The sequence below is a fragment of the Phyllostomus discolor genome, chromosome 4, assembly GCF_004126475.2.
Source record: "Phyllostomus discolor isolate MPI-MPIP mPhyDis1 chromosome 4, mPhyDis1.pri.v3, whole genome shotgun sequence".
Classification (NCBI taxonomy): domain Eukaryota; kingdom Metazoa; phylum Chordata; class Mammalia; order Chiroptera; family Phyllostomidae; genus Phyllostomus; species Phyllostomus discolor.
The window spans coordinates 26,725,490-26,746,084 of NC_040906.2; the positions used below are offsets into that span (position 1 = coordinate 26,725,490).

General features: G+C 35.1%; 1 protein-coding gene across 2 annotated transcripts in view; it reads right to left on the bottom strand.

Moving 5' to 3' along the window:
• The window catches only part of NBEAL1 (neurobeachin like 1), a 160,620-nt gene that overhangs the window by 7,076 nt on the left and 132,949 nt on the right, over positions 1-20,595 (bottom strand). For both annotated transcript variants that reach the window (XM_036023040.1, XM_036023039.1), the window contains 8 exons: positions 17,140-17,229; positions 15,598-15,707; positions 14,054-14,226; positions 12,192-12,286; positions 9,357-9,473; positions 8,556-8,717; positions 7,730-7,878; positions 1,299-1,434 (listed from right to left, as the gene is read on the bottom strand). In XM_036023040.1, coding sequence (XP_035878933.1) covers positions 1,299-1,434; positions 7,730-7,878; positions 8,556-8,717; positions 9,357-9,473; positions 12,192-12,286; positions 14,054-14,226; positions 15,598-15,707; positions 17,140-17,229 — 1,032 coding nt within the window. The remainder of the gene's footprint in view (positions 1-1,298; positions 1,435-7,729; positions 7,879-8,555; positions 8,718-9,356; positions 9,474-12,191; positions 12,287-14,053; positions 14,227-15,597; positions 15,708-17,139; positions 17,230-20,595) is intronic.

Here is a 20,595-nt window from a genome sequence, read left to right on the forward strand (position 1 = left end):
GAGGGAACTATTTATCTGGGAAATTTATTTTGTAAATAATTTTTTAAAGATTTTATTTATTTATTTTTTAAGAGGTGGGAAGAGAGGGAGAAAAACATCCATGTGTGAGAGATACATCCACTGGTTGCCCCTCACATGCCCCAAACCAGGGATCTGGCCCACAACCCAGGCATGTGCCATGGCTGGCAATCAAACCAGTGACCTTTCAGTTCTCAGGCCAGCACTCAATCCACTGAGCCACACCAGCCAGGGCCAGAAACAATATTTTAGATTTCTCAGAAAAGACCAATTATATTAATAAAAATTCACAGTTCTTAATTTAATGTGATTTAACAATAAATTTTCCAGAATAATCACTAAATTACTTGGAGTAGCTACTATTAAGCTTTCTTAAGAACAGTGTTAGAATTATGATACTGGAATATTCAGTAACTGATAAACTACTCCAAATAAACTCAGTGACTATAGGAAATTCATTGAGAATTAGCACATTATATGGGATATTTGTGGTTCCAAATAAAAAATGATGCTTTTATAAGAGGACAACTGATACACAATCATGGTGGGTATTTGTTAAAATACAGTTTTATACAGATTAGTTTTGCATGTTCTTGAACTTCATATAAATAGAATCATTCAGTATGTGTTCTTTTATGTCTTCCTTCTTTTAATAAGCATACTAAATTTTAAACTTACGTTGTTATATGTTTCAGTAATTTGTTACTTTTATTGGTGGGAAGTATTACATTGTACAATTATCCTAAATTTATTTATTTTCCTGTTAACAGACATTTTCAATATCCAATTTGAAATGATTATAAATAAAGCTAATATAAAAAAATAAAGTAGCTTTATTGTTTGAGTCTATATTTCATTTTTTTATTGCTTTTATTAGATATCTCAGTTCTTTAGCCACAGGTGTGTATAGAGAAAGATGGCAGAGGGTGGGGCTGGTTGAAATTCTTCAGGGTCTTGTCCTGCTGGTACAGAGACAGGCCCCACATTTTATTTTTCATAAAGGCTTTTAAAGACTAAAAATCTAAGAAGCAGTCTCAAATCTAGATTTGGAAGAGAGACTAGAAGACCACTCTTACTCAGAGTGATAGATGGAAACTGCCATATGTGTGCTTTCAATGATAATACTAGCATCATTCTTGAATACTGACTTTACTGCCCTTTGAAAAATCAAATTTTTTAAATTTGTTTATCCATAACAGTTATTCTTGATTCAGTAGGAACAAAGGAGAACCAAAGGAATACCACACAGTATAGGAATTATATTCTTCACTAGGTTTTACCTCTGCTGGCTTGCCAACACCCACTACAATCAATTTTCCATCTTCTAATCCTACAAGAATATGGCTGCATTCTTTGGTTACACAAACACAATGGATAGGCAATCGCATAGCTAATGGGGTGATGCTGAGATTCAAACTAGAAGAGAAAAAACACACATATAGTTAATGGACATGTAATAGATTCTTAGAATCTTATACCCGAAAATTAACTTGATCATAATCGAGTTCTGCATTCTAATTTTACAGATGTGGGATTTGGCTTCAGAAAGTCTGTGTGCCACACATAAGGTCCACATTTATAGCATTACTTAAATACTTAATAGACCTTTTCTTTATCCTCAACATCTGTTGTTCTTCTGACCATATATATGAGTTCTCACAAAATGATTTTTATCTTGCTGATTACAAGTTAAAGTTGGATAAAAAGGTGTAAAAGTTCAACAAGTTTATATATAAGGGGATAAGGTCAATAAAATTGATTTATTTAGTTTGTCTTAAAAAAGAGGTAACACATCAAAATTGCAACTGAACTATAAAACAGCCATCATTCAGATCCATCAGAAATTGAGCTGAATGGAAGTCCTAAAACTATATAATTAAAGAATAAACCACATCAAGACTGTAGGAGGGGAAGGATGCAGAATGGGCTAGCCCCGCACCCACATGTGGTGGATAAAAATCAGGAGGGATATCTCAGGAATGAAGAGTCCCAGCCCCATACCAGGCTCCCCAGCCCAGGGTTCCAGTGCCAGGAAGAGAAGTTGCCATAACTGGCCACAAAAACCAGCGGGGATTGAGGCTGTGGAAGACAGAAGCTGCTGGGAGTTCAGGTAGTTCCTCTTAAAGAGCCCATGCACAGACTTACTCAGACTCACTCCTTCTGAGCCCCAACATGGACGCAGCAAATCGAAAGGCACCAGAGATATATGGGGAGGAACGGAACTGTCCAGCATCAGGGCAAGAGCTGGGAGGAAGCTTTCTCCCAGACAGAAGTGCTGGCAGAGCCCACTGTTCCTTTTCTAGGCATCCCCCAAGAGAACCACAGAGGTAGCAGGTAAGTGCCATATCTGAGACTCTATCAACCTGGCTCACACTGTTTGCCCTACAATGGTAATTCTTTGAGGCCCTGCCCCACCCAACTTTCACGCCTACCAAAGCTGTTTGCAGTGGCCTTTCCATACAAATGGCTTGTCTTGGCCCATGATTCAGATTTTCCTAAATTCTCTCAACCAAGCAGCATCTGGCCGCATACCTCTCACTAAGGTGATCCAGGACCAGCACTAGCAGCAGTCAGCCTGGGTTCACCTGGGCATCTTGAAGCCCAACACAAGTAGCAGCCATCTGTGGGTTGCTTTGTAGCTTATGCTGTGTGACCTCTGCACAGAACACAAGTGGTGGCTGACCTTGGATATGCCAGCAGCAATAAAGGCTCAACTACACAGGAAAGTGTACACAGCCCACACAGTGGGTGCACCTTGAGTACCCAAGTTGATGAATAGGGAAGGCTGTATCACTGGGTCCTACAGGACATACTACAGGACATACTACAGGACATACTACACTAGGCTACTCTACCAAGCCTGGGAGACATAGCAGCTCTACATAATAACATCGAAACAAACACAGGGAGGCTGCCAAAATGAGGAGACAAAAAACATGGCCCAAATGAAAGAACAGATCAAAACTCCAGAAAAAGAACTAAACAAAATGGAGATATGCAATCTATCAGAGGCAGAGTTAAAAATACTGGTTATAAGGATGTTCTAGGAACTTTGTGACGACATCAACGGCATAAAAAAGCTCCTGTCAGAAACGAAGGATACACTGATTAAAGTAAAAAAAGATTTACAAGAATGAACAGTACAGTAGATAAAGCTGAGATTCAAATCAGCAATGTGGAATAGGAGAAAACAAAAAAATCCCATATCAGAATAGCAAGAAAAAAAATCTAAAAAAATGAGGAAAATGTAAGGAGCCTCTGGGACAACTTCATTAACATTTGCATCATGGAGGTGCTGGAAGAAGAAGAGAGCAAGAAACTGAAAACCTATTTGAAAAAATGACATAAAATTTCCCTAACCTGATGAAGGACATAGACATACAAGTTCAGGAAGTGCAGTGAGTCCCAAACAAGATGAACCCAGAAAGCCCCTTAGCAAGACAATCATAATTAAAATGCCAAAAATTAAGGACAAAAAGAGAATCTTAAAAGCAACAAGAGAAAAGCAATTAGTTTCCTACAAGGGAGCTTCCATAACACTGTCAAATGATTTCTCAAAAGAAACTCTGCAGGCTAGAAGGGACTGGCAAGAAATATTCAAAGTGATGAAAAACAAGGACCTACAACCAAGATTATTCTATCTAACAAAGCTATCTTTCAGAAATCAAACGATAGATGAAGGGACTTCCAGCCAAGATGGAGGCATGGATAGATACACTTTACCTCCTTGCACAACCAAAAGAAGGACAACAAAAAATTTAAAAACAAAAACCACCAGAACTGTCAGAAAATCAAACTGTATGGAAGTCCAACATCCAAGGAGCTAAAGAAGAAACATTCATAGACTGGTAGGAGGGGCAGAGATGCACAGCGGGGGCAGAGAGGACATGCAGCAAGGTGCTGGCTGGAGGACTGCAGGTCCTGAGGTGTTGGCTGGCAGGCTGGGTGGTCCCAAATTTGAGTGCAGATAAACCGGGAGGAACAACTAGGGAGCGAGCACACAAAACTAAAGCCTCAAAACCTCTGGCTATAAAAATATGTGGGGGTTGTGACAGTGGGAGAAACTCCCAGTTTCACAGGAAGAGTTGGTTGGAGAGACCCATAGGGTCCTAGAATGCACACAAACCCACTCACCTGGGAATCAACACCAGAAGGGCCCAATTTGCTTGTAGGTAGCTGGGGAAGTGACTGAAAGCTGGCAGACAGCCTAGCAAGTGGCACTGTTCCCTCTGGGATGCCTCTTCCACACTCAGTACCACAACACAGTGATGTGGGTTGCCCCACCCTAGTGAATACCCAAGGCTCTGCCCTTTACATAACAGGCATGCCAAAACAAAAACAATGGCCCAAATGAAAGGACAGATCAAAGCTGCAGAAAAAATACAACTAAGCAATGAAGAGATAGCCAACTATCAGATGCAGAGTTCAAAACACTGGTAATCACGATGCTCACAAAAATGGTTGAGTATGGTAACAAAATAGAGGAAAAAGTGAAGGTTATACAAAGTGAAATGAAGGAAAATGCACACAGAACCAACAGTGATGGGAAGGAAACTGGGACTCAAATCAACGGTTGGACCAGAAGGAAAAAATAAACATTCAACCAGAACAGAATGAATAAACAAGAATTCAAAAAAACTGAGGAGAGGCTTAGGAACCTACGGGACAACTTAAAATGTTCCAACATCCAAATCACAGGGGTGCAAGAAGGAGAAAAGGAAGAGCAAGAAATTGAAAACGTAGTTAAAAAAATAATGCAAGAGAACTTCCCTAAACTAGCAGAGGAGATAGACTTCCAGGAAGTCCAGGAAGCTCAGAGAGTCCCAAAGAAGCTGGACCCAAGGAAGCACACACCAAGGCACATCATAATTACATTACCCAAGATTAAAGATAAGGAGAGAATCTTAAAAGCAGCAAGAGGAAAGGAGACAGTTACTTCAAAGGAGTTCCCGTAAGACTATCAGCTGATTTCTCAGAAGAGACCTTGCGGGCAAGAAGGGGCTGGCAAGAAGTATTCTAAATCATGAAAGGAAAGGGCCTACATCCAAGAGGACTCTATTCAGAATGCTTTCATTTAGAATAGAAGGGCAGATAAAATGCTTCCCAGATAAGGTCAAGTTAAAGGAGTTCATCATCAGCAAGCCCTTACTACATGAAACATTAAAGTAACTTATCTAAGAAAAGAAGATCAAAACCTATGAACAGTAAAATGACAACAAACTCACAGCTATCAACAACTGAACCTAAAAAAACAAAAACAAGGCAAGCAAACAATTAGAAAAGGTACAGGATCACAGCAATGGAGATCATATAGAGGGTTATCAGCAGGGAGAGGGGAGAGTAGCGGAAAAGATTCAGGGATAAGAAGCATGAATGGTAGGTACAAAATAGACGGGGAGAGGTTAAGAACAGTATAGGAAAGGAGAAACCAAAGAACTTACATGTACGACCCATGGACATGAACTAAGGGGTGGAGAAATGCTCATGGGAGGTCAGTGCAGGGCAGAGGGGGATAAAGGAAGAAAAAAATAGGAACAACTGTAATAGCATAATCAATAAAATATACTTTAAAAAAAAGGACAGATGAAGAGCTTCTCAGACAAGAAAAGCTGAAGGAGTTCACCATCACCAAACCAGTAGTCTGTGAAATGTTAAAAGGTCTTCTTTAAGAAGAGAAAAATATAAGAATAAAATCACAATAAATACATATCTATTAACAACTGAATTTAAACAAAATAAATAAGCAGAACAGAAACATAATCACTGATACAGAGAATGACTTTGATGGTTGGCTGCCAGATGGGAAGGGTGTCGGGGAGGGAATGATGAAAAAGGTGAAGGAGTTAAGAATCACAAATTGGTAGTTACAGAATAGTCATGGGGATGTAAAGTACAGTATAGGGAAGAGAGTAAGCAAAAAACATATATGCAATGATTCATGGACATGGACAACGGTGTGGGGATCACCTAAGGGAGATGAGGGGGTCTGGGTGGAAAGGAGCAATGGCAGAAAAAATTGGGACAACAGTAACAGCGTAATCAATAAAATATAATTTTAAAAAGATAAAACATATAAACAATATAAAATAATATACAGGGTCTGGCAAAAGTAATGCATGATTGAGTGTGGTAGGTAGGGTAATAATATAGGTGTAATAATTTATAGTTTTAATGTGAACACTTCACATAAAATGTCATATGGTGTGCTTGAATGTGATATTGTTATATTACAGAATTACGTGGTTAAGATTTTATAATAAAGAAGGGGGATTATTTGTGCCAGATCCTATATATTTAAAATATGATATGAAATATAATATATCATTAGGAAAAATGCTCACAGCTTTTATAATTAGGGAATAAAAAATGCTATGATGCAATTAACATATTCTACACTAACCTACTAAAATATCCCACTGATTTTTCTAATTTGGGATTTTCTTAACAATACCCTGAAATTAGGGTTGTAAAACAAAATGCTAGATCAATATGATTGGAATTGTGTCTCAATGTTCTACCAATGAAGAAAAATAAAACAGAGAAGAAAACTAAAAAAATAGAAAAGAGGTGTTGGTATAAAAGAGATTCTTATGGAATGCAATAAGGTAGGACATCTTGAATAAGGAAATATTTTATAAAAAAAGTTTTTGGAAAGGCCAAGATAAATTTGAGGAATATAAGTAAGCCACAATAAATTTTTAATAAAGAGAAAAAAGAATGTGTGTGGGCATATAGGAAACATGAAACATATCTACTATTCAAACATTGGAGACATCCTTCCCCTTCACTGCATTAAATAATAAGTTTCTCCACCAATTTTACGCATGTAGTACACTCAGTTATAAACAAACCCATTAGCCTTAAAATTTTTAGTTTTTTTACCACAACTAAAAAATATTTTTAAAACCCTAACTTTAGTTTGTAAAAATTCAAACTGTAATTGGAATAATTTCAAAATCTATAATCCAGGGCTAGCACTTCTTGGCTATTTAAAAACATTTTTTTTAAAGATTTTATTTATTTACTTCTAGAGAAAAGGGAAGGGAGGGAGAAAGAGAGGGAGAGAAACATCAATGTATGGTTGCCTTTCATGTGGCCCCCACTGGGGACCTGGCCCACAACCCAGGCACATGCCCCGACTAGAAATCAAACCAGTGACCTCTTGGTTTGCAGCCCATGTCCAATCCACTGAGCTACACCAGCCAGGCTAAAAACATTTTTTTAATTGGGGTAAAATACACACAGCATAAACTTTTCTACATTTAAAGATTTACATTGGTATTTCATTTATTAATCCAGGAATACATTAGCTTCCCCATTTTTTTTCACAGTTGCCAAAAAAGACATGGTCATAATAAATGATAAACCAAAAGATTAGAAACCTTAGATTGCTGATTTTTATTCTAGGTTGAAAAAACTACCACATTTATTTATATATTTATTTAAGATTTTATTTATTTATTTTTAGAGAGAGGAGATGAAAGGGAGAAAGAGGGAGAGAAACATCAATGTGTGGTTGCCTCTCACACATCCCCAATTGGGGACCTGGCCCACAACCCAGGCATGTGCCTTGACTGAGAATTGAACTGGCGACCCTTTGGTTCACAGGCAAGCACTCAATCCACTGAGCCACAGCAGCTAGGCTGAAAGTACTACCACCTTTTAAAAAGCATCTTTTTAAGGTGTTACTTCGATAATTCTTACTATTTACCTGTGAAGATCTCTTATGGACAGGAACCCTTGTAAACTGCCCATGACAATGTGTTCTCCAATTATGCATATATCTGATACTTGTTCCTTTAGGACTTGAGACCCTAGATACTTTCCATTTACAGAAAACAGATGCAATGCATTCTTATCCTGCAAAGATTAGATGAAGGAAATTTAATTATCTCAATTTAAAACTCAGTTTCAATACTATTAATTAAAACTATGACTATAACAGTGACTATTAGGTTTAAAATGCTGGAATAAACACTTGGTTATAGTTAAAAGAAAGTGTGTAAGCAATATTATTGAAGTGATTTCAAATCCGATTGCCAAGCAAATAAATATTAAAAGAACTTACTCCTCCAAAAGAATTAACATCTCGTCCAGTCCAAAAAAACCAAAAAACAAAAAAACCTACATTCTTAAAACAAATAGATTCTTAGATTCTCTTAATTTTTAAAAAGTTATCACTGAAAAGAAAAATAAATATTAAAAAATCATGGTTTGTTTATGTATACCCTACCTTGTGCAAAAAGAATTTAATTTGGTTATAATTTTCACTTAAGCTTATGAAGTCCCACATAACCAGAAATTATTGAAATTATATATTATATAGGTCAATAGAAATCCTTAAAAAAATACAAACATGAAGCCAAGATTGTGAAAGGGTAAGGTAATGGTAAAAAAAATGAACAAATTGAATGATGAAAGAAAAATATCCTTTTTCAAACATGGTTTTCCTTTCTTCCTCAAAATGCTTCATATATAATTTGGGAAGGAAAAGACAAGCTTATGATCTAGCCCTGTTGCATGTAACTCTTAGATACCTTGAGGGTGGTCTTTTCTTCAATGCTGGAGTAGATGACAATATGTCCTTCCGAAGATATAGCCAAACTGGGAATGGTCAGGAGCAGAGAACTCTCACAAGGCGGCCGTAAAGTCCTCATGTACTGACCTTTCTGAATAGTATGTATAATCACAGTGCCATCCTACACATAGAAAATATTAGAAAATGAAAAAGACAAAGAAAAAAAACACATAATGAAAAAAACAGTGGGCTGGAAAAAGAAATGTGGGAAAGTTTCTGAGAAAATGGTTATTCTACCATGAACACATGTACCTTAGGAAAAATTCAAATCTTGAAATTTCAAATAGTATTTTATTTCATAAAATGCCCTGTTATTCTTAACCAATAAGAGACCAGTCAATTTCCAAAATATAATTGTCTTTTTAAGTTTGTACTTCCTGCAGTTTACTTTTCTTTCTTTTTGCTACTTTTCTACTTTTGCAAAGTCCTACACATAGTATAAAATTTCTATACTTTTACAAATTCCCCTACCAAAAAATATAGCTATAAACACTGTTTCTAAATTTATAGAAAAAATAGCATTTTTAAATCCTCACCCAAGAATGTGCTTACTGACTTTAGCGAGAGGGGGAAGTAGAAAGGGGGAGAGAAACATTGGTTGCCTCCTGCGCATGCCCCGACAGAGAACCAAACCCACAACATATGCAATGTGCCCTGACAGGGGATTGAAACCATGATCTCTCGGTTTACAAAAGGATGCTTCAACCAACTGAGCCACACCAGCAAAGGCAAATAGCACTTCTTAAAGGTGAAATCTTACCCTTGATCCTGACACTGCCATGTCGAGCTCAGTGCTGATGCCGACACTCAATACCTCATCAGTGTGTCCATACAGAATCTGAAAGGGTTTAGATGCTAAGCCCACAGGAACACCTCCCTAGTATTAAAACAGAAGAGCAAAGGTAATTTTCTTGTAGGCTATTTCTACTAAAAAGTTTGCTGTATTTAAACTGTCTAATTACAAACCAATATTGCATCTAGTTCTTACCACTGATTCTGTTCAAAATACTCATTCTTGTCATCTCAATCTTTGGTAGCTAAAAAACTTAATCTGAATAATTTTGAAGTTGATTATTTTGGATTAATTTTAACAGGTATATTGTTTGCCCTTTCCATCTAGATATTTATTCTCCCTTCACTTTGAAGAAACATTTTGCATTACATTTCTGAATGCTTCCTGTTTTTTATTTATTGGAGTATGTCAATTTCAGGGACATCAATTATCTTTATGCTGACTTGTCTGATTTCTATAGCAGTCATTCTTTTTCTAACTGCTTTAATAATTTTGTTTTTATATTTCTATTCTCTTTGATTACAACATTAATTCTATCTTCCATGCTAATAATTTTATTTTTAGCCACATCAAATCTGTCCCTTATTGTTCCGCTTTGGATTTACTATATTTGTAATGGCACTGGTCTGAATCTCAGTTTGATTCTTCTGCAATCTCCCTTTTCATCCTAAAATACATTTTATAATTTCATTTTTGAGGTCCTATTTTACTGAATCAGTATTCTTATTATGTTCCTCTAATACCATAATATTGTTGCAGGAATTTCCCTGCACTTGAATTGTTTCCTTCCAGAAGATTTCTTCATCTGTTTTTGACATGCTTTGTTTGTATATGAGTATCACTTCCTGTGATAGAGAATGCTTGAGTAGTTACCATGATATCTGTGTTATGATCATCCTGGACAACTCTGTCCACATCTTCTACCGGCACTACATGATGTAGATGAAGTCCCCTTTACACTCTATTACCTGTGACACATTTGTCTTTCTGTAAGGGTGTCTGAGTGCTTAGCACACTCTCTCTGATTTTTGAAAATCAGGTCGTTCCTATATTATTTAAGCAATTGAAGTTAAAGAGAAAGATGGACCCTTCTCGAATTCATTTTATAAAGGTTGTATATCCCAATATTAAACATGGTAGAGAAAAAACAAAAAAAAGTTTTGCTCACAACTAGAGAAATAATTAAAGCACTAGTAAATAAAATCCTACAGTAAAATATAACAATACATCACAAAACATATGGGTTTACTATAAGAATTCAAGGACAGTTCAACCTAAGACATGTCTCAAAATAATACATTACATTAAGAAAAAGAGGAAAACTATAAATAAAAAAAGGAAGAGAAACTGGGAAAAAATAGCTGCAAAGGACACTATTGGGACTGACTACTTACAAAATTAGAACACAAGATAATAGTATTGTATAAATGCTAATTTCTCATTTTGATAACTACACTGTGGTTATGTATTAAGAGTGTCTTAGTTCTTAGAAAATACACACTTAAGTATTTAGTAAAGGAATATGATGTCTCCAACTTTAAAACTGTTCAGAAAAAAATAAGATGGTAGGAGAGGGGAAGGAAAAGAGAAAACAGGGATTAGGATAAACAAATGGATAGCAAAATTTTTTTAACTCTTCTATAAATTGAAATTTTATTAAAACTAAAAAGCTACTAGAGAAAAAACATAAAAGATAACTACTTAAATATCAAAAATCACAACAAGTGAAACCCAATAGCAAACAGTATACTAAATGGCACAGAGTAAAGGCACTTCACCAAAATCAGACTTAAGATAGGAAAGCTAACTGTAATTTTCTTACCTTATTACATTAGATATTAATATAATAGGATAAGAAAATGAAATAATTAGTATATTGTAAAATATTTTTTACAAATCCTTTATTTTCATATGATCTTATTTTCAAAAAAGCCAAGAAATACCAAAAATTATGAGAGCTAAGTGAGAGGATTTGGTAAAACAATTAGTTATAAATTACTGTATAGAAATTAAAAGCTTGTTTCAATAGTAGTGATAATCAATTAGAAATAAAAATGATTTTTAAAATCCCACCAAAACAATAATAAACATATAATTAGAAGTAAATATAACAAAGTGCAGGACCTAAATTAAAAAATTACCAAAAACATTTATGCTGTTACAAATGACCTTCCACCCAGAAGTAAAAAATCATGTATATTGTTATAGAATAGAGAATATGTATTTTGCCTATACAATACAGAATCTAGGATATGCATAAAATATATGCATATATTATACATATATGTAATACTAATTTCCAATGAATTAAAGATTGAAATGTAAAACAATAAAACAAGAAAAGTATTACAAGAGAATTTTTAGTTAATATTTAGTAAATTTGGAATGGGAGAAAGCCTGTTAAACAAGGTAAAAAATCCAGAAGCTATAAATAAAAAAGATACTTCCCTGAACCAACATTATTATGAGAGTACAATAAGGTTGATGAAAATTATATATCTATGGTTTTTAGTAGTCCTACCGAAAGGAAAATAGGAATATATGTTAATAGGGTAAGAAAAACAATCATTTTCCTAGAAGAAGTTAACAAAGAGGAGTTTCTGGAAAGTAATAGGATAAAAGGTCAGGAATCAGCCAATAAACAGGACAAATGTGGTGATTTAGGACAGGGCAGAATGGGGAGTAAAAGAATGCAAAGCAGCTCAAATAATCATTCAATGCAAGAGAACAATTCACCAGCATCTCAACAGTACTCCCAGGGTAAATCTCTGATTGAAGCTGAATATTAAAGTTCATAACTACCTGTTGTGTTATTTGCCATATCATACATGTAGTATCTCTGGAACCAGAAATCAAATGTATTCCACAGTAGTCGGTAGCTAAACAAGTCACAATATCTGTAAGGGGAAAAAAAAAAGACTTGGTTTTGCTGGAACAAAGAGCAATTTTAGTTTATGCTCCAAATATTACTAAACTAGTTGTTTTAATGGAAAAATATAGCACTGGCATTGCAAAAGCATTGAGAAAGTGACTCAGAGAAGGAGCAGTATTAAAATCACATAAAAGAACTGTCTTTGAGGCCACACTTCTGTTGGGAACCACCCTGCCTGGTTTCAGGGGCTGAAACCCCACCAACAGATGAAAAGGCCCCACGGCTAGGGGACCTTGGGACCATAAGCCACTAAGGAGACAAAACTTATCCTCCCAGCATGGGTGCAGCCTCTACCCCCTCTACTTCACTCTGCTTGGCCCCTAGAGGGTGGCTGGATAAGATTCCTCAAGGAATGGATAACCTAAGACAGGCATAGTCACAAAGGGGCCATCAGAGAAGGATTAGGGGATTGTGGATGAGGGACAAAAGACCTTCACAACCCTTGGCTTTATCATAGCCTGAGTCCTCAATTTATCTGTAAAAATCTCCTAATCTCTTGGCTATCTTGCATCCCCCTCCTGATTCAGGCCTGAAACAATGCTAAAGGGAGGTGCAGCCCTGTGCTAGAACAGGTGGTCCCCAGCAGGGGGCGATCAGGCCTAAGAAAGAATGAATAAAGTCCTATGAAACCTGCTTTGCTAAGAATGTCCTCAACTTAAATGTTAAGGGTCCAAGCACAAAGTAATGTTGTTTCCCAAGGTTTTACAGCCAACTGGCATCACACTGTCTACCAGACCCTGACTCAAAAAGGACTCCCGATCCCAGAAACGTTATCTGTAAACCATACCTCCTTTCTTTAATATGCATCCCTATGCAAGCTTAACTCAATAATAAAAGCCCAATGTAAGAGAGGCTCAAGACCTTTCTCCTCTGAGAGACTGGTTAGCCCTTCCTCCCCAAGCAGATCATGTCTTGGCAGACTTATTCTCATCTGCAGCAGCCAGGGAAGCTCTGTGGGACAAAGCTCCCCCGCAGCTTTCGAGGGTGAAGTGTAGACCCTGGGCTGGGGAATGCCAGCCAGAATATTGGCAGGAGGTCTAGTAGCTTGAAACAAAGGCACAGTAAATTTTGATACACTTCTCTGCTCCCTTATCCCCATTCACCTTACTCCCAATGGGAACTGCAATCCTATACATTATGTGACCTACAAAATTATACCATAAATTCACCATGTAAAATACATTTTTCCTAAATTGTAAAAGCCTGAGCTAAGTGGTATCTTAGAAGTTACTGGTGCAGAAGTAGTGGCAGCTCCATTCCCTTTTCTATTAGGTTTATTGAGGAAAAATCTACTCATTTCATTCTTATACTGATGACTGAGACACTAAGAAATACCAGGTTAAAAAACATTCAACAATTTCACTTCTTTCATGTTTCACTATTAACATATATATAATAGGGCAGTTTATGTATTAATCAATTATAACAGATTTTTAAAAACATTTTGTCTTAAAATTCTCATTTCTATCAACCAATTTTTTAAAAAGATTAGTCTAACATCTTTAAAATACTGTAAAGCTGTATTTAATTTATATGGTACTTAATATACCCAAAATATATTAAATACTCTTAAATAAAGCATACAATATTCATAACACTGTTCTATCAAAAAGTTTACTCAGCCTCAATAATAAAATGTAATATTTTTTTCTAAGAAACATGTACTACTTTTATAGTTAGAAAAAAACAGAGAAAGTTTTGTGTTTTGGGAGGAAAAAAAGTTAATGCTTACCCATATGTCTGATATTGTGTGAAATAATTTTGCCTTTTGTAAGTGACATCACTTGAATGCTATTATCCCAATGTCCAGCACTGAAAAGCAACTTCGCATCATGTGATACTATAAATAGTTTAGAAGTGATCTCCAGCCCTGGAGCAAAAGGACCATTCAGACTACGTTGAGTTCTGTAAACACAAGTAAATATTAGACTTTTCCTTGAAAGAACATTTAGCCTCAACTATTTTTATGTCTCTAAAAAAGAAATGAAAAATAAGTCTGTTCAACCTTCAATCTGAAATGTCTCCTAACAAATGATACTTTCAGAAAATACATCTTTACTCCTATTTTTCATGAAATAAAATTTTATATAACAAAGCCTCAAGGGTTATGCATTAAGAAACTGAGATTGGTGAAGGTGTGAAAAAATTTAAACCTAGCTTTTCGAAGCCAGTTAGTAAGATTGTCAATTCTATAAATAGCAGCCTCAAAGTATAGGGTGGGCAAAAGTGAGCTTACTGTTGTTAACACATAAATAATAAATAAATAATAATGCAAGATTAAACTGTGTTTTGTATACTGACAACTGTAAACCTACTCTTGCCCACTCCTGTAATAAAGACAAGACAGTATATACCAGGACCAGGAAAGTTGGAAATAAACTGAAAGTAGGGATCTACTACACAGGCAGATAAATGTGTCTCTGACAATACTACTCATGAAGATCATTTTCCATTCCAACCAAAGAAAGCATATGGGTTTTACCCGCTTCCCACTAAAATACCTGTGCACTTAGCCAGTCTAAATTCTGCAGAAAGACACAAAAAGTGATTATGAGAATCAATTCTGACACTTCGGCTCTAGATTTTTATTATTCAACATTAATTTGCCGAAGGTACACTTTGAACAAAGCACGATGTACTAAAAATCCTATGTGGGATAAGAAGGAAAAAATATCGCCCTTAATATAGCTAAAACAACTCAATAGTAAAGGAATTATCACCTGAACTTATAATGTAACCTTTGGATAGTTTAAAAGATAACTAAAGTAAGTAATAAAGTCTTATTAGATAAAAGACACTGAGTCTTATTTGTAGATAATACTGTATAACAAGCCATGGCTAGTGTGGCTCAGTTGGTTGGAGCATCATCCCATACACCAGAAAGTTGGAGGATTTAATTCCTGATCATGGCACATGTGAAAAGCAATCAATCAATGTTTCTCTCTTTCTCTAAAATTAATAAACGTATTTTTTAAATATTGTATAATAAAAACACAATTAAGCCTAAAACTATTCCTAATAATTTTTCCTTCCATAATGGTCTGATAGAAATTGTTTTCTCTTTAAACCAGTATCAACTCAGGGAAATGGAAGGAAGAATAAAAATGAAAGAGGAAAGGAAAGAAGGAAGAAAGAAAAGGCAGTAGGAGGAAAGGAGAAAGGAAAGAAAATCTGGATGTCTACAATATTACTTTCAAAATGAAACCAATCAACCTTGCTGTTTTTCTTGGCAATAAGGTACTGTACTTCATTTGCTTTAAATGTTCATTTACTTACTTTGGATTTGTCACAGTTTGATCCCTGATGAATGTAAAGTAATTAGAAATGTTTCTATCATAAGGCAACCATCCATGGGTTCCAATAACATAATTCATGCTTACTGTTACCTAGAAAAAATATGAAAATGAAAATGAAATGAAAGATTAAACAAAGCAACACATAATAATCAAATGCTCACATGTTAGCATTTATCATTTAGGGAAAATGAAGGACTGTGTGCTTAAAACATAAAACTTATTAAGAAAGTCTAAATAATTTAAATGAAAAAAGCTCTTTGTTTTATTTAACAAAAAGTTGTCCAGTGTATCTTTCTTTAGTGAGATTCTTTTCCTCATAATCTCTCAATTAATTAGCATCTATTAGTTGGCAGTCAGAAGTAATTAAGGCCAACCCTTATCATAAAGTTTGATCTATATCATTTAGAATATGAATGAGTAGAACTTATGATGAATTGTTAAGCTCTTCCTTCTAAGTGACAGTCACAGTGAACATTTTCTATTTATTTACTTTTAAGTATTTTATTGTTCAGTTACAGTGAATATTTTCTTTTAAAAATGAAAAGATTTCTACCTCATGATTATAAAAGTAGATGACCAAAAAGAAAAATTAAATACCTTTTAAAATTATAGATATTAAGTCTGAAAAAATCACAAGAATTCTACCACTCAAAAAGTACTGTTATTATTTCTGTATCTTTTTCAACCTTCTTTTTCCTGAGTAAACACACAATATGCCTAATTAGAAAAAAGGTCTAATTCTGGAATCTCTACTGTTCACTCTGCTAGACTCCATTTCTATGATTTCTAAGTGACAAAATTGGAATAAGACAGACCTCGTTTGGGTCCATGTGCCAGGGTCCCAGACCCCTTACTTTGCTAGCTCTGTGACTATGAGCAATTTACTTTTGAATTTTAAAATTTCTCATCTGTAGAAGAGAAATAATAATACTGCATATCTCACAGGATATTTAGATAGATTACATGACAAAATTCATGCAAAGCACTCACATGCATGCCCTGCATGTAAACCGTAGTCAATTCTGTATTATTTCTCATTTTCATAATTATTCCTGCTGTATAATGAATTTTAATATGTAATAAGATGGGTTTTAAAAACACTTTATTTTTGAGAGAGAAGGTAAAGGAGGGAGGGAGAAAGAAAGAGAAACATCAATGTGAGAGAGAAACATCGATTGGCTGCCCTCCACACAGGCCCCAGGGGACCAAACCTGCAACCCAGGCCTAAGTCACACTGGCTAGGGCCTAATAAGATTTTGTATCTTATTTTTCCTGTACAAAATTTCCTTGTATTTTCACATATTTATTATTCCAGATAAACTTTAAAATTATAGTTTTAAGCTGTAATTTTAAACTACTTAAAATAAAAGCTGTGCAAATGGAAAATATATTTTTATTCTTGGTCTAATTCTATACAAGTTTTCTCTATTTTTTAAAAAAAGCTTTAAATATTTTTTATTTTCTCAATTTTTTGTTAAGTTGATATATATATGACAGTGTGAAAAAGGGATAATCAACTTACCAGTAACTCAGGACTGCCTTGAGACATAAAAGAACGAGACTGATTTCTGGGGACAATGGCCTTTATTAGTGGAATACCATCACTAATTCCCTATAAAATAAAAGAGAGAAGTTTAGTGGCTGATTCTGCTTATCTCTGTTAGGCACAAACTATTCAAAACTTCTGTTTCTTTAACAAGAATGAACCCTGTGACATAGCATTTTACTCTATCAAAACATATCACTGTTTAAATTAAAATGTAAGAAAGAAATTATATACCATGTTTGAATGGCATACTTGAAACTTCTGAAACTCATCACCTTCTTGTATTCCACTATTCTGGTATTAAAAAGGGATGTAAATTTCAAGGAGCATCAATTATTTAAGACCTTTCCCTTCCACTAGCTATAATGACACGAACATAAGTAGAAAAATATAGACCATATTAGGGCACACTTCTCAAATAAGTCAAATGGGAAAACTGGTTATATTTTAAAGAGATTTCCTTTGGACTTACCTTTGTTTTTTGTTTTTTTCAAGTGTAACTGTCACCTTTAGATTTTTAAGACAGCTTTATTGAGGTATAATACAGAAAAAATTACACATACCGTATTTTGCCATGTAGAATGTGCTCCCATGTATAATGCATGCCCACATTTTTGACCCAAAGTTTCAGGAAACAAGTGTTTCATTTTAATTTTTTAAATCAATTTTATTTATATTTAGATACTTGTTTTTTGTATTATAAAGGAATTTTCACATTTATTTTTGAACATATTATGGTACAAGAAATTTTATGTAACAAATAATTACAAAATATAAGAATAGATACGAGATATTTCAGGCACTACCCATGTATAATGAGCATCCTTGTTTTTCCCTCAAAAATTTGGGCAAAAAAGTACACATTATACACAGCAAAATACGGTATTTAATGTATATAATTTGGTAAGTTAGGATTCTATTTTATATTCAGGCTTTTTCACCTTCTGCATTAAATGTTAAATGTAGATCTTTTTAATGAATATTTTTTTAATAGTTCATTTTATAACTGAATTTTTCCATTACCATTTAGACCCCCCTATAGCCTCTTCCCTACCTGCACCTTGCAAACACCACACTTTTGTCCATCTCTGTGGGTCCCTCTTTTTTCTCAATCCCTCCACCCCTACCCCTGTCAGTTACTCTGTATCTATGAGTCTGTCTCTATTTTGTTTGTTAGTTCAATACATTTCTCAAATAAGTCAAATAGGAAAACTGGTTATATTTTAAAGAAATTTCCTTCTGGGTTTAACTTTGTACAAATAGAGCTATTCCATTTAGTAAGGCAGTCCCTGAAAGCCACAATAGGCTTTCAATAGCCAGAAAATAAAGATAGCCCTCAGAAAACATCTAAACACCTGCCATTATCTTATTACAATGTGAAGAAGAACAACGATTGGAACTAAGGCTCTTGATGTGACAATAGTTCACTACTGGGTACATATTACGTGCCAGGTGCTATTCTAAGAGCTTTATATGAACTAAAGAATTATCAACCACATGAAGTCATAAGTGATTAGACATGATGAAACTAATTTTATCAGCATTACATAATAAATGTAGTATTACATGTCCATCAGGCTATTGGTTAAATGGGGTGTTATGGGTTGCCCTATGTGCAGTAAAGAGTTGACATAGCAAGACTGAGGTAACTCTCCTTGGAAAGGCCAGCCTACAAGGTTGGCCCTTTCCTGCCATCTGGTAACTTAATGGGCAAAGAGTTCCTTACACTGATTTAAAACTTGTCTTCAATGATAAGGGTGGCTCATTATGCCTAGATTCTCTGTACAAAGAATATGGTTTATGCATAACATCTGTTTTTCTTCTGAGAGCCTGAAATTTTGGCATGGCATAAAGAGGGTACCTATGTGACCAACCTCTAAAAAAAACCTTGGGTACTGCGTCTCTCTAATGAGATTCCCTGGAAGACAGAAACATGGTTTCTCATTTCATTACTGGAAGAATTAAGTATGTCCTATGTGATGCCACTGGGAGAAGACTCTTTCAGACTTTGCCCCATATGCCTTTGTCTTTGCTGATGCTGCTTTCTATCGTCTCACTGAAATAAATCTTAACTGTGAATACAACCATATGTTGAATCTGTGAGTTCTTCCAGAAAACCACCAAACCGGGGGTGGTCTCAGAAACCCAGAACACATCCTAGAAATGACTCATCATTTCCAAACGTTTTTTTCTATTTGTTCCAGGGAAATGACTGAGATACTTTTGGAAAACAACCATTTTTGTAGAACTTTGTTGATTAAACATTAAATAACTATTTCAAGAAACATGCATCTCTAAGAGTGACAAAAATTAATTTTGAACTGTTTTCACAAACATGTGAAACATATTTAAATTAAAGCTATAATTCACATACTTTATTTCATATACTTTATTAAAAGTTATATAGTAAATTATGAAAAATTCTATAAAGATTTCCCATGATATTGAACCTAAGTAACACATTACAGTCGTGCTCTCCCTAATGCAGAATCTGACACACTAGGCCTGTGGGACAAATCCAGCTTACTACCTATTTTATAGGTTGTAGGTAGGCTAAGAATGGTTTTACATTTTTAAATAGTTATTATATAAATATGCAAATACATATATACACACATACCTATATACACAAACACCTAACAGTATCCTTGATTTTGTCTTTGACCACAAAATCCAAAATGTTTACTATGTGATCCTTTAAGAAAATGTTTACCAACCTCTGCTGTACTACATGAGAGTTAATGCTGTTTCTATGTATATTTCCAACCTATTCTTAATAACTTTTCTGCCAAGAGTGACTATTATCTGTCCAAACCAAATTCACAGGTGTAAGTGCATTTGAATATATACACATTCTGAATTATTCAAAGTAATTCAGTATGTATATTTAAATACTTAAATTGGAAGGTACTCTCTTTTTTTAATTGTTGTTCAAGTATAGCTGCCTCTATTTCCCCCCACTACTCCTCCCCACCCCAGCCATCCCCACCTCCCACCCTTGATCCTACCCACTTTGGCTTTGTCCATGGGTCCTTAATAGATGTTCCTTGACAACCCATCCCCCTTCCCCCCATTATCCCATCCCCCACTCTGGTCACCATCAGTTTGTTCTTTATTTCAATGTCTCTGGTTATATTTTGTTTGCTTGTTTGTTTTGTTGATTAGGTTCCACTTACAGGTGAGAGCATATGGCATTTGTCTTTCACCACCTGGCTTATTTAACTTAGAATAATGCTCTCCAGATGTTCATAGCAGCACAATTTACAAGGGCCAAGTGATGGGAGCAACCTAAGTGCCCATCAGTAAATGAGTGGATCAAAAAACTATGGTACATTCACACAATGGAATACTGCGTAGTAGAAAGAAAGGAGCTCCTACCCTTCAAGACAGCATGGGTGGATCTAGAGAGCATTATGCTAAGTGAAGTAAGCC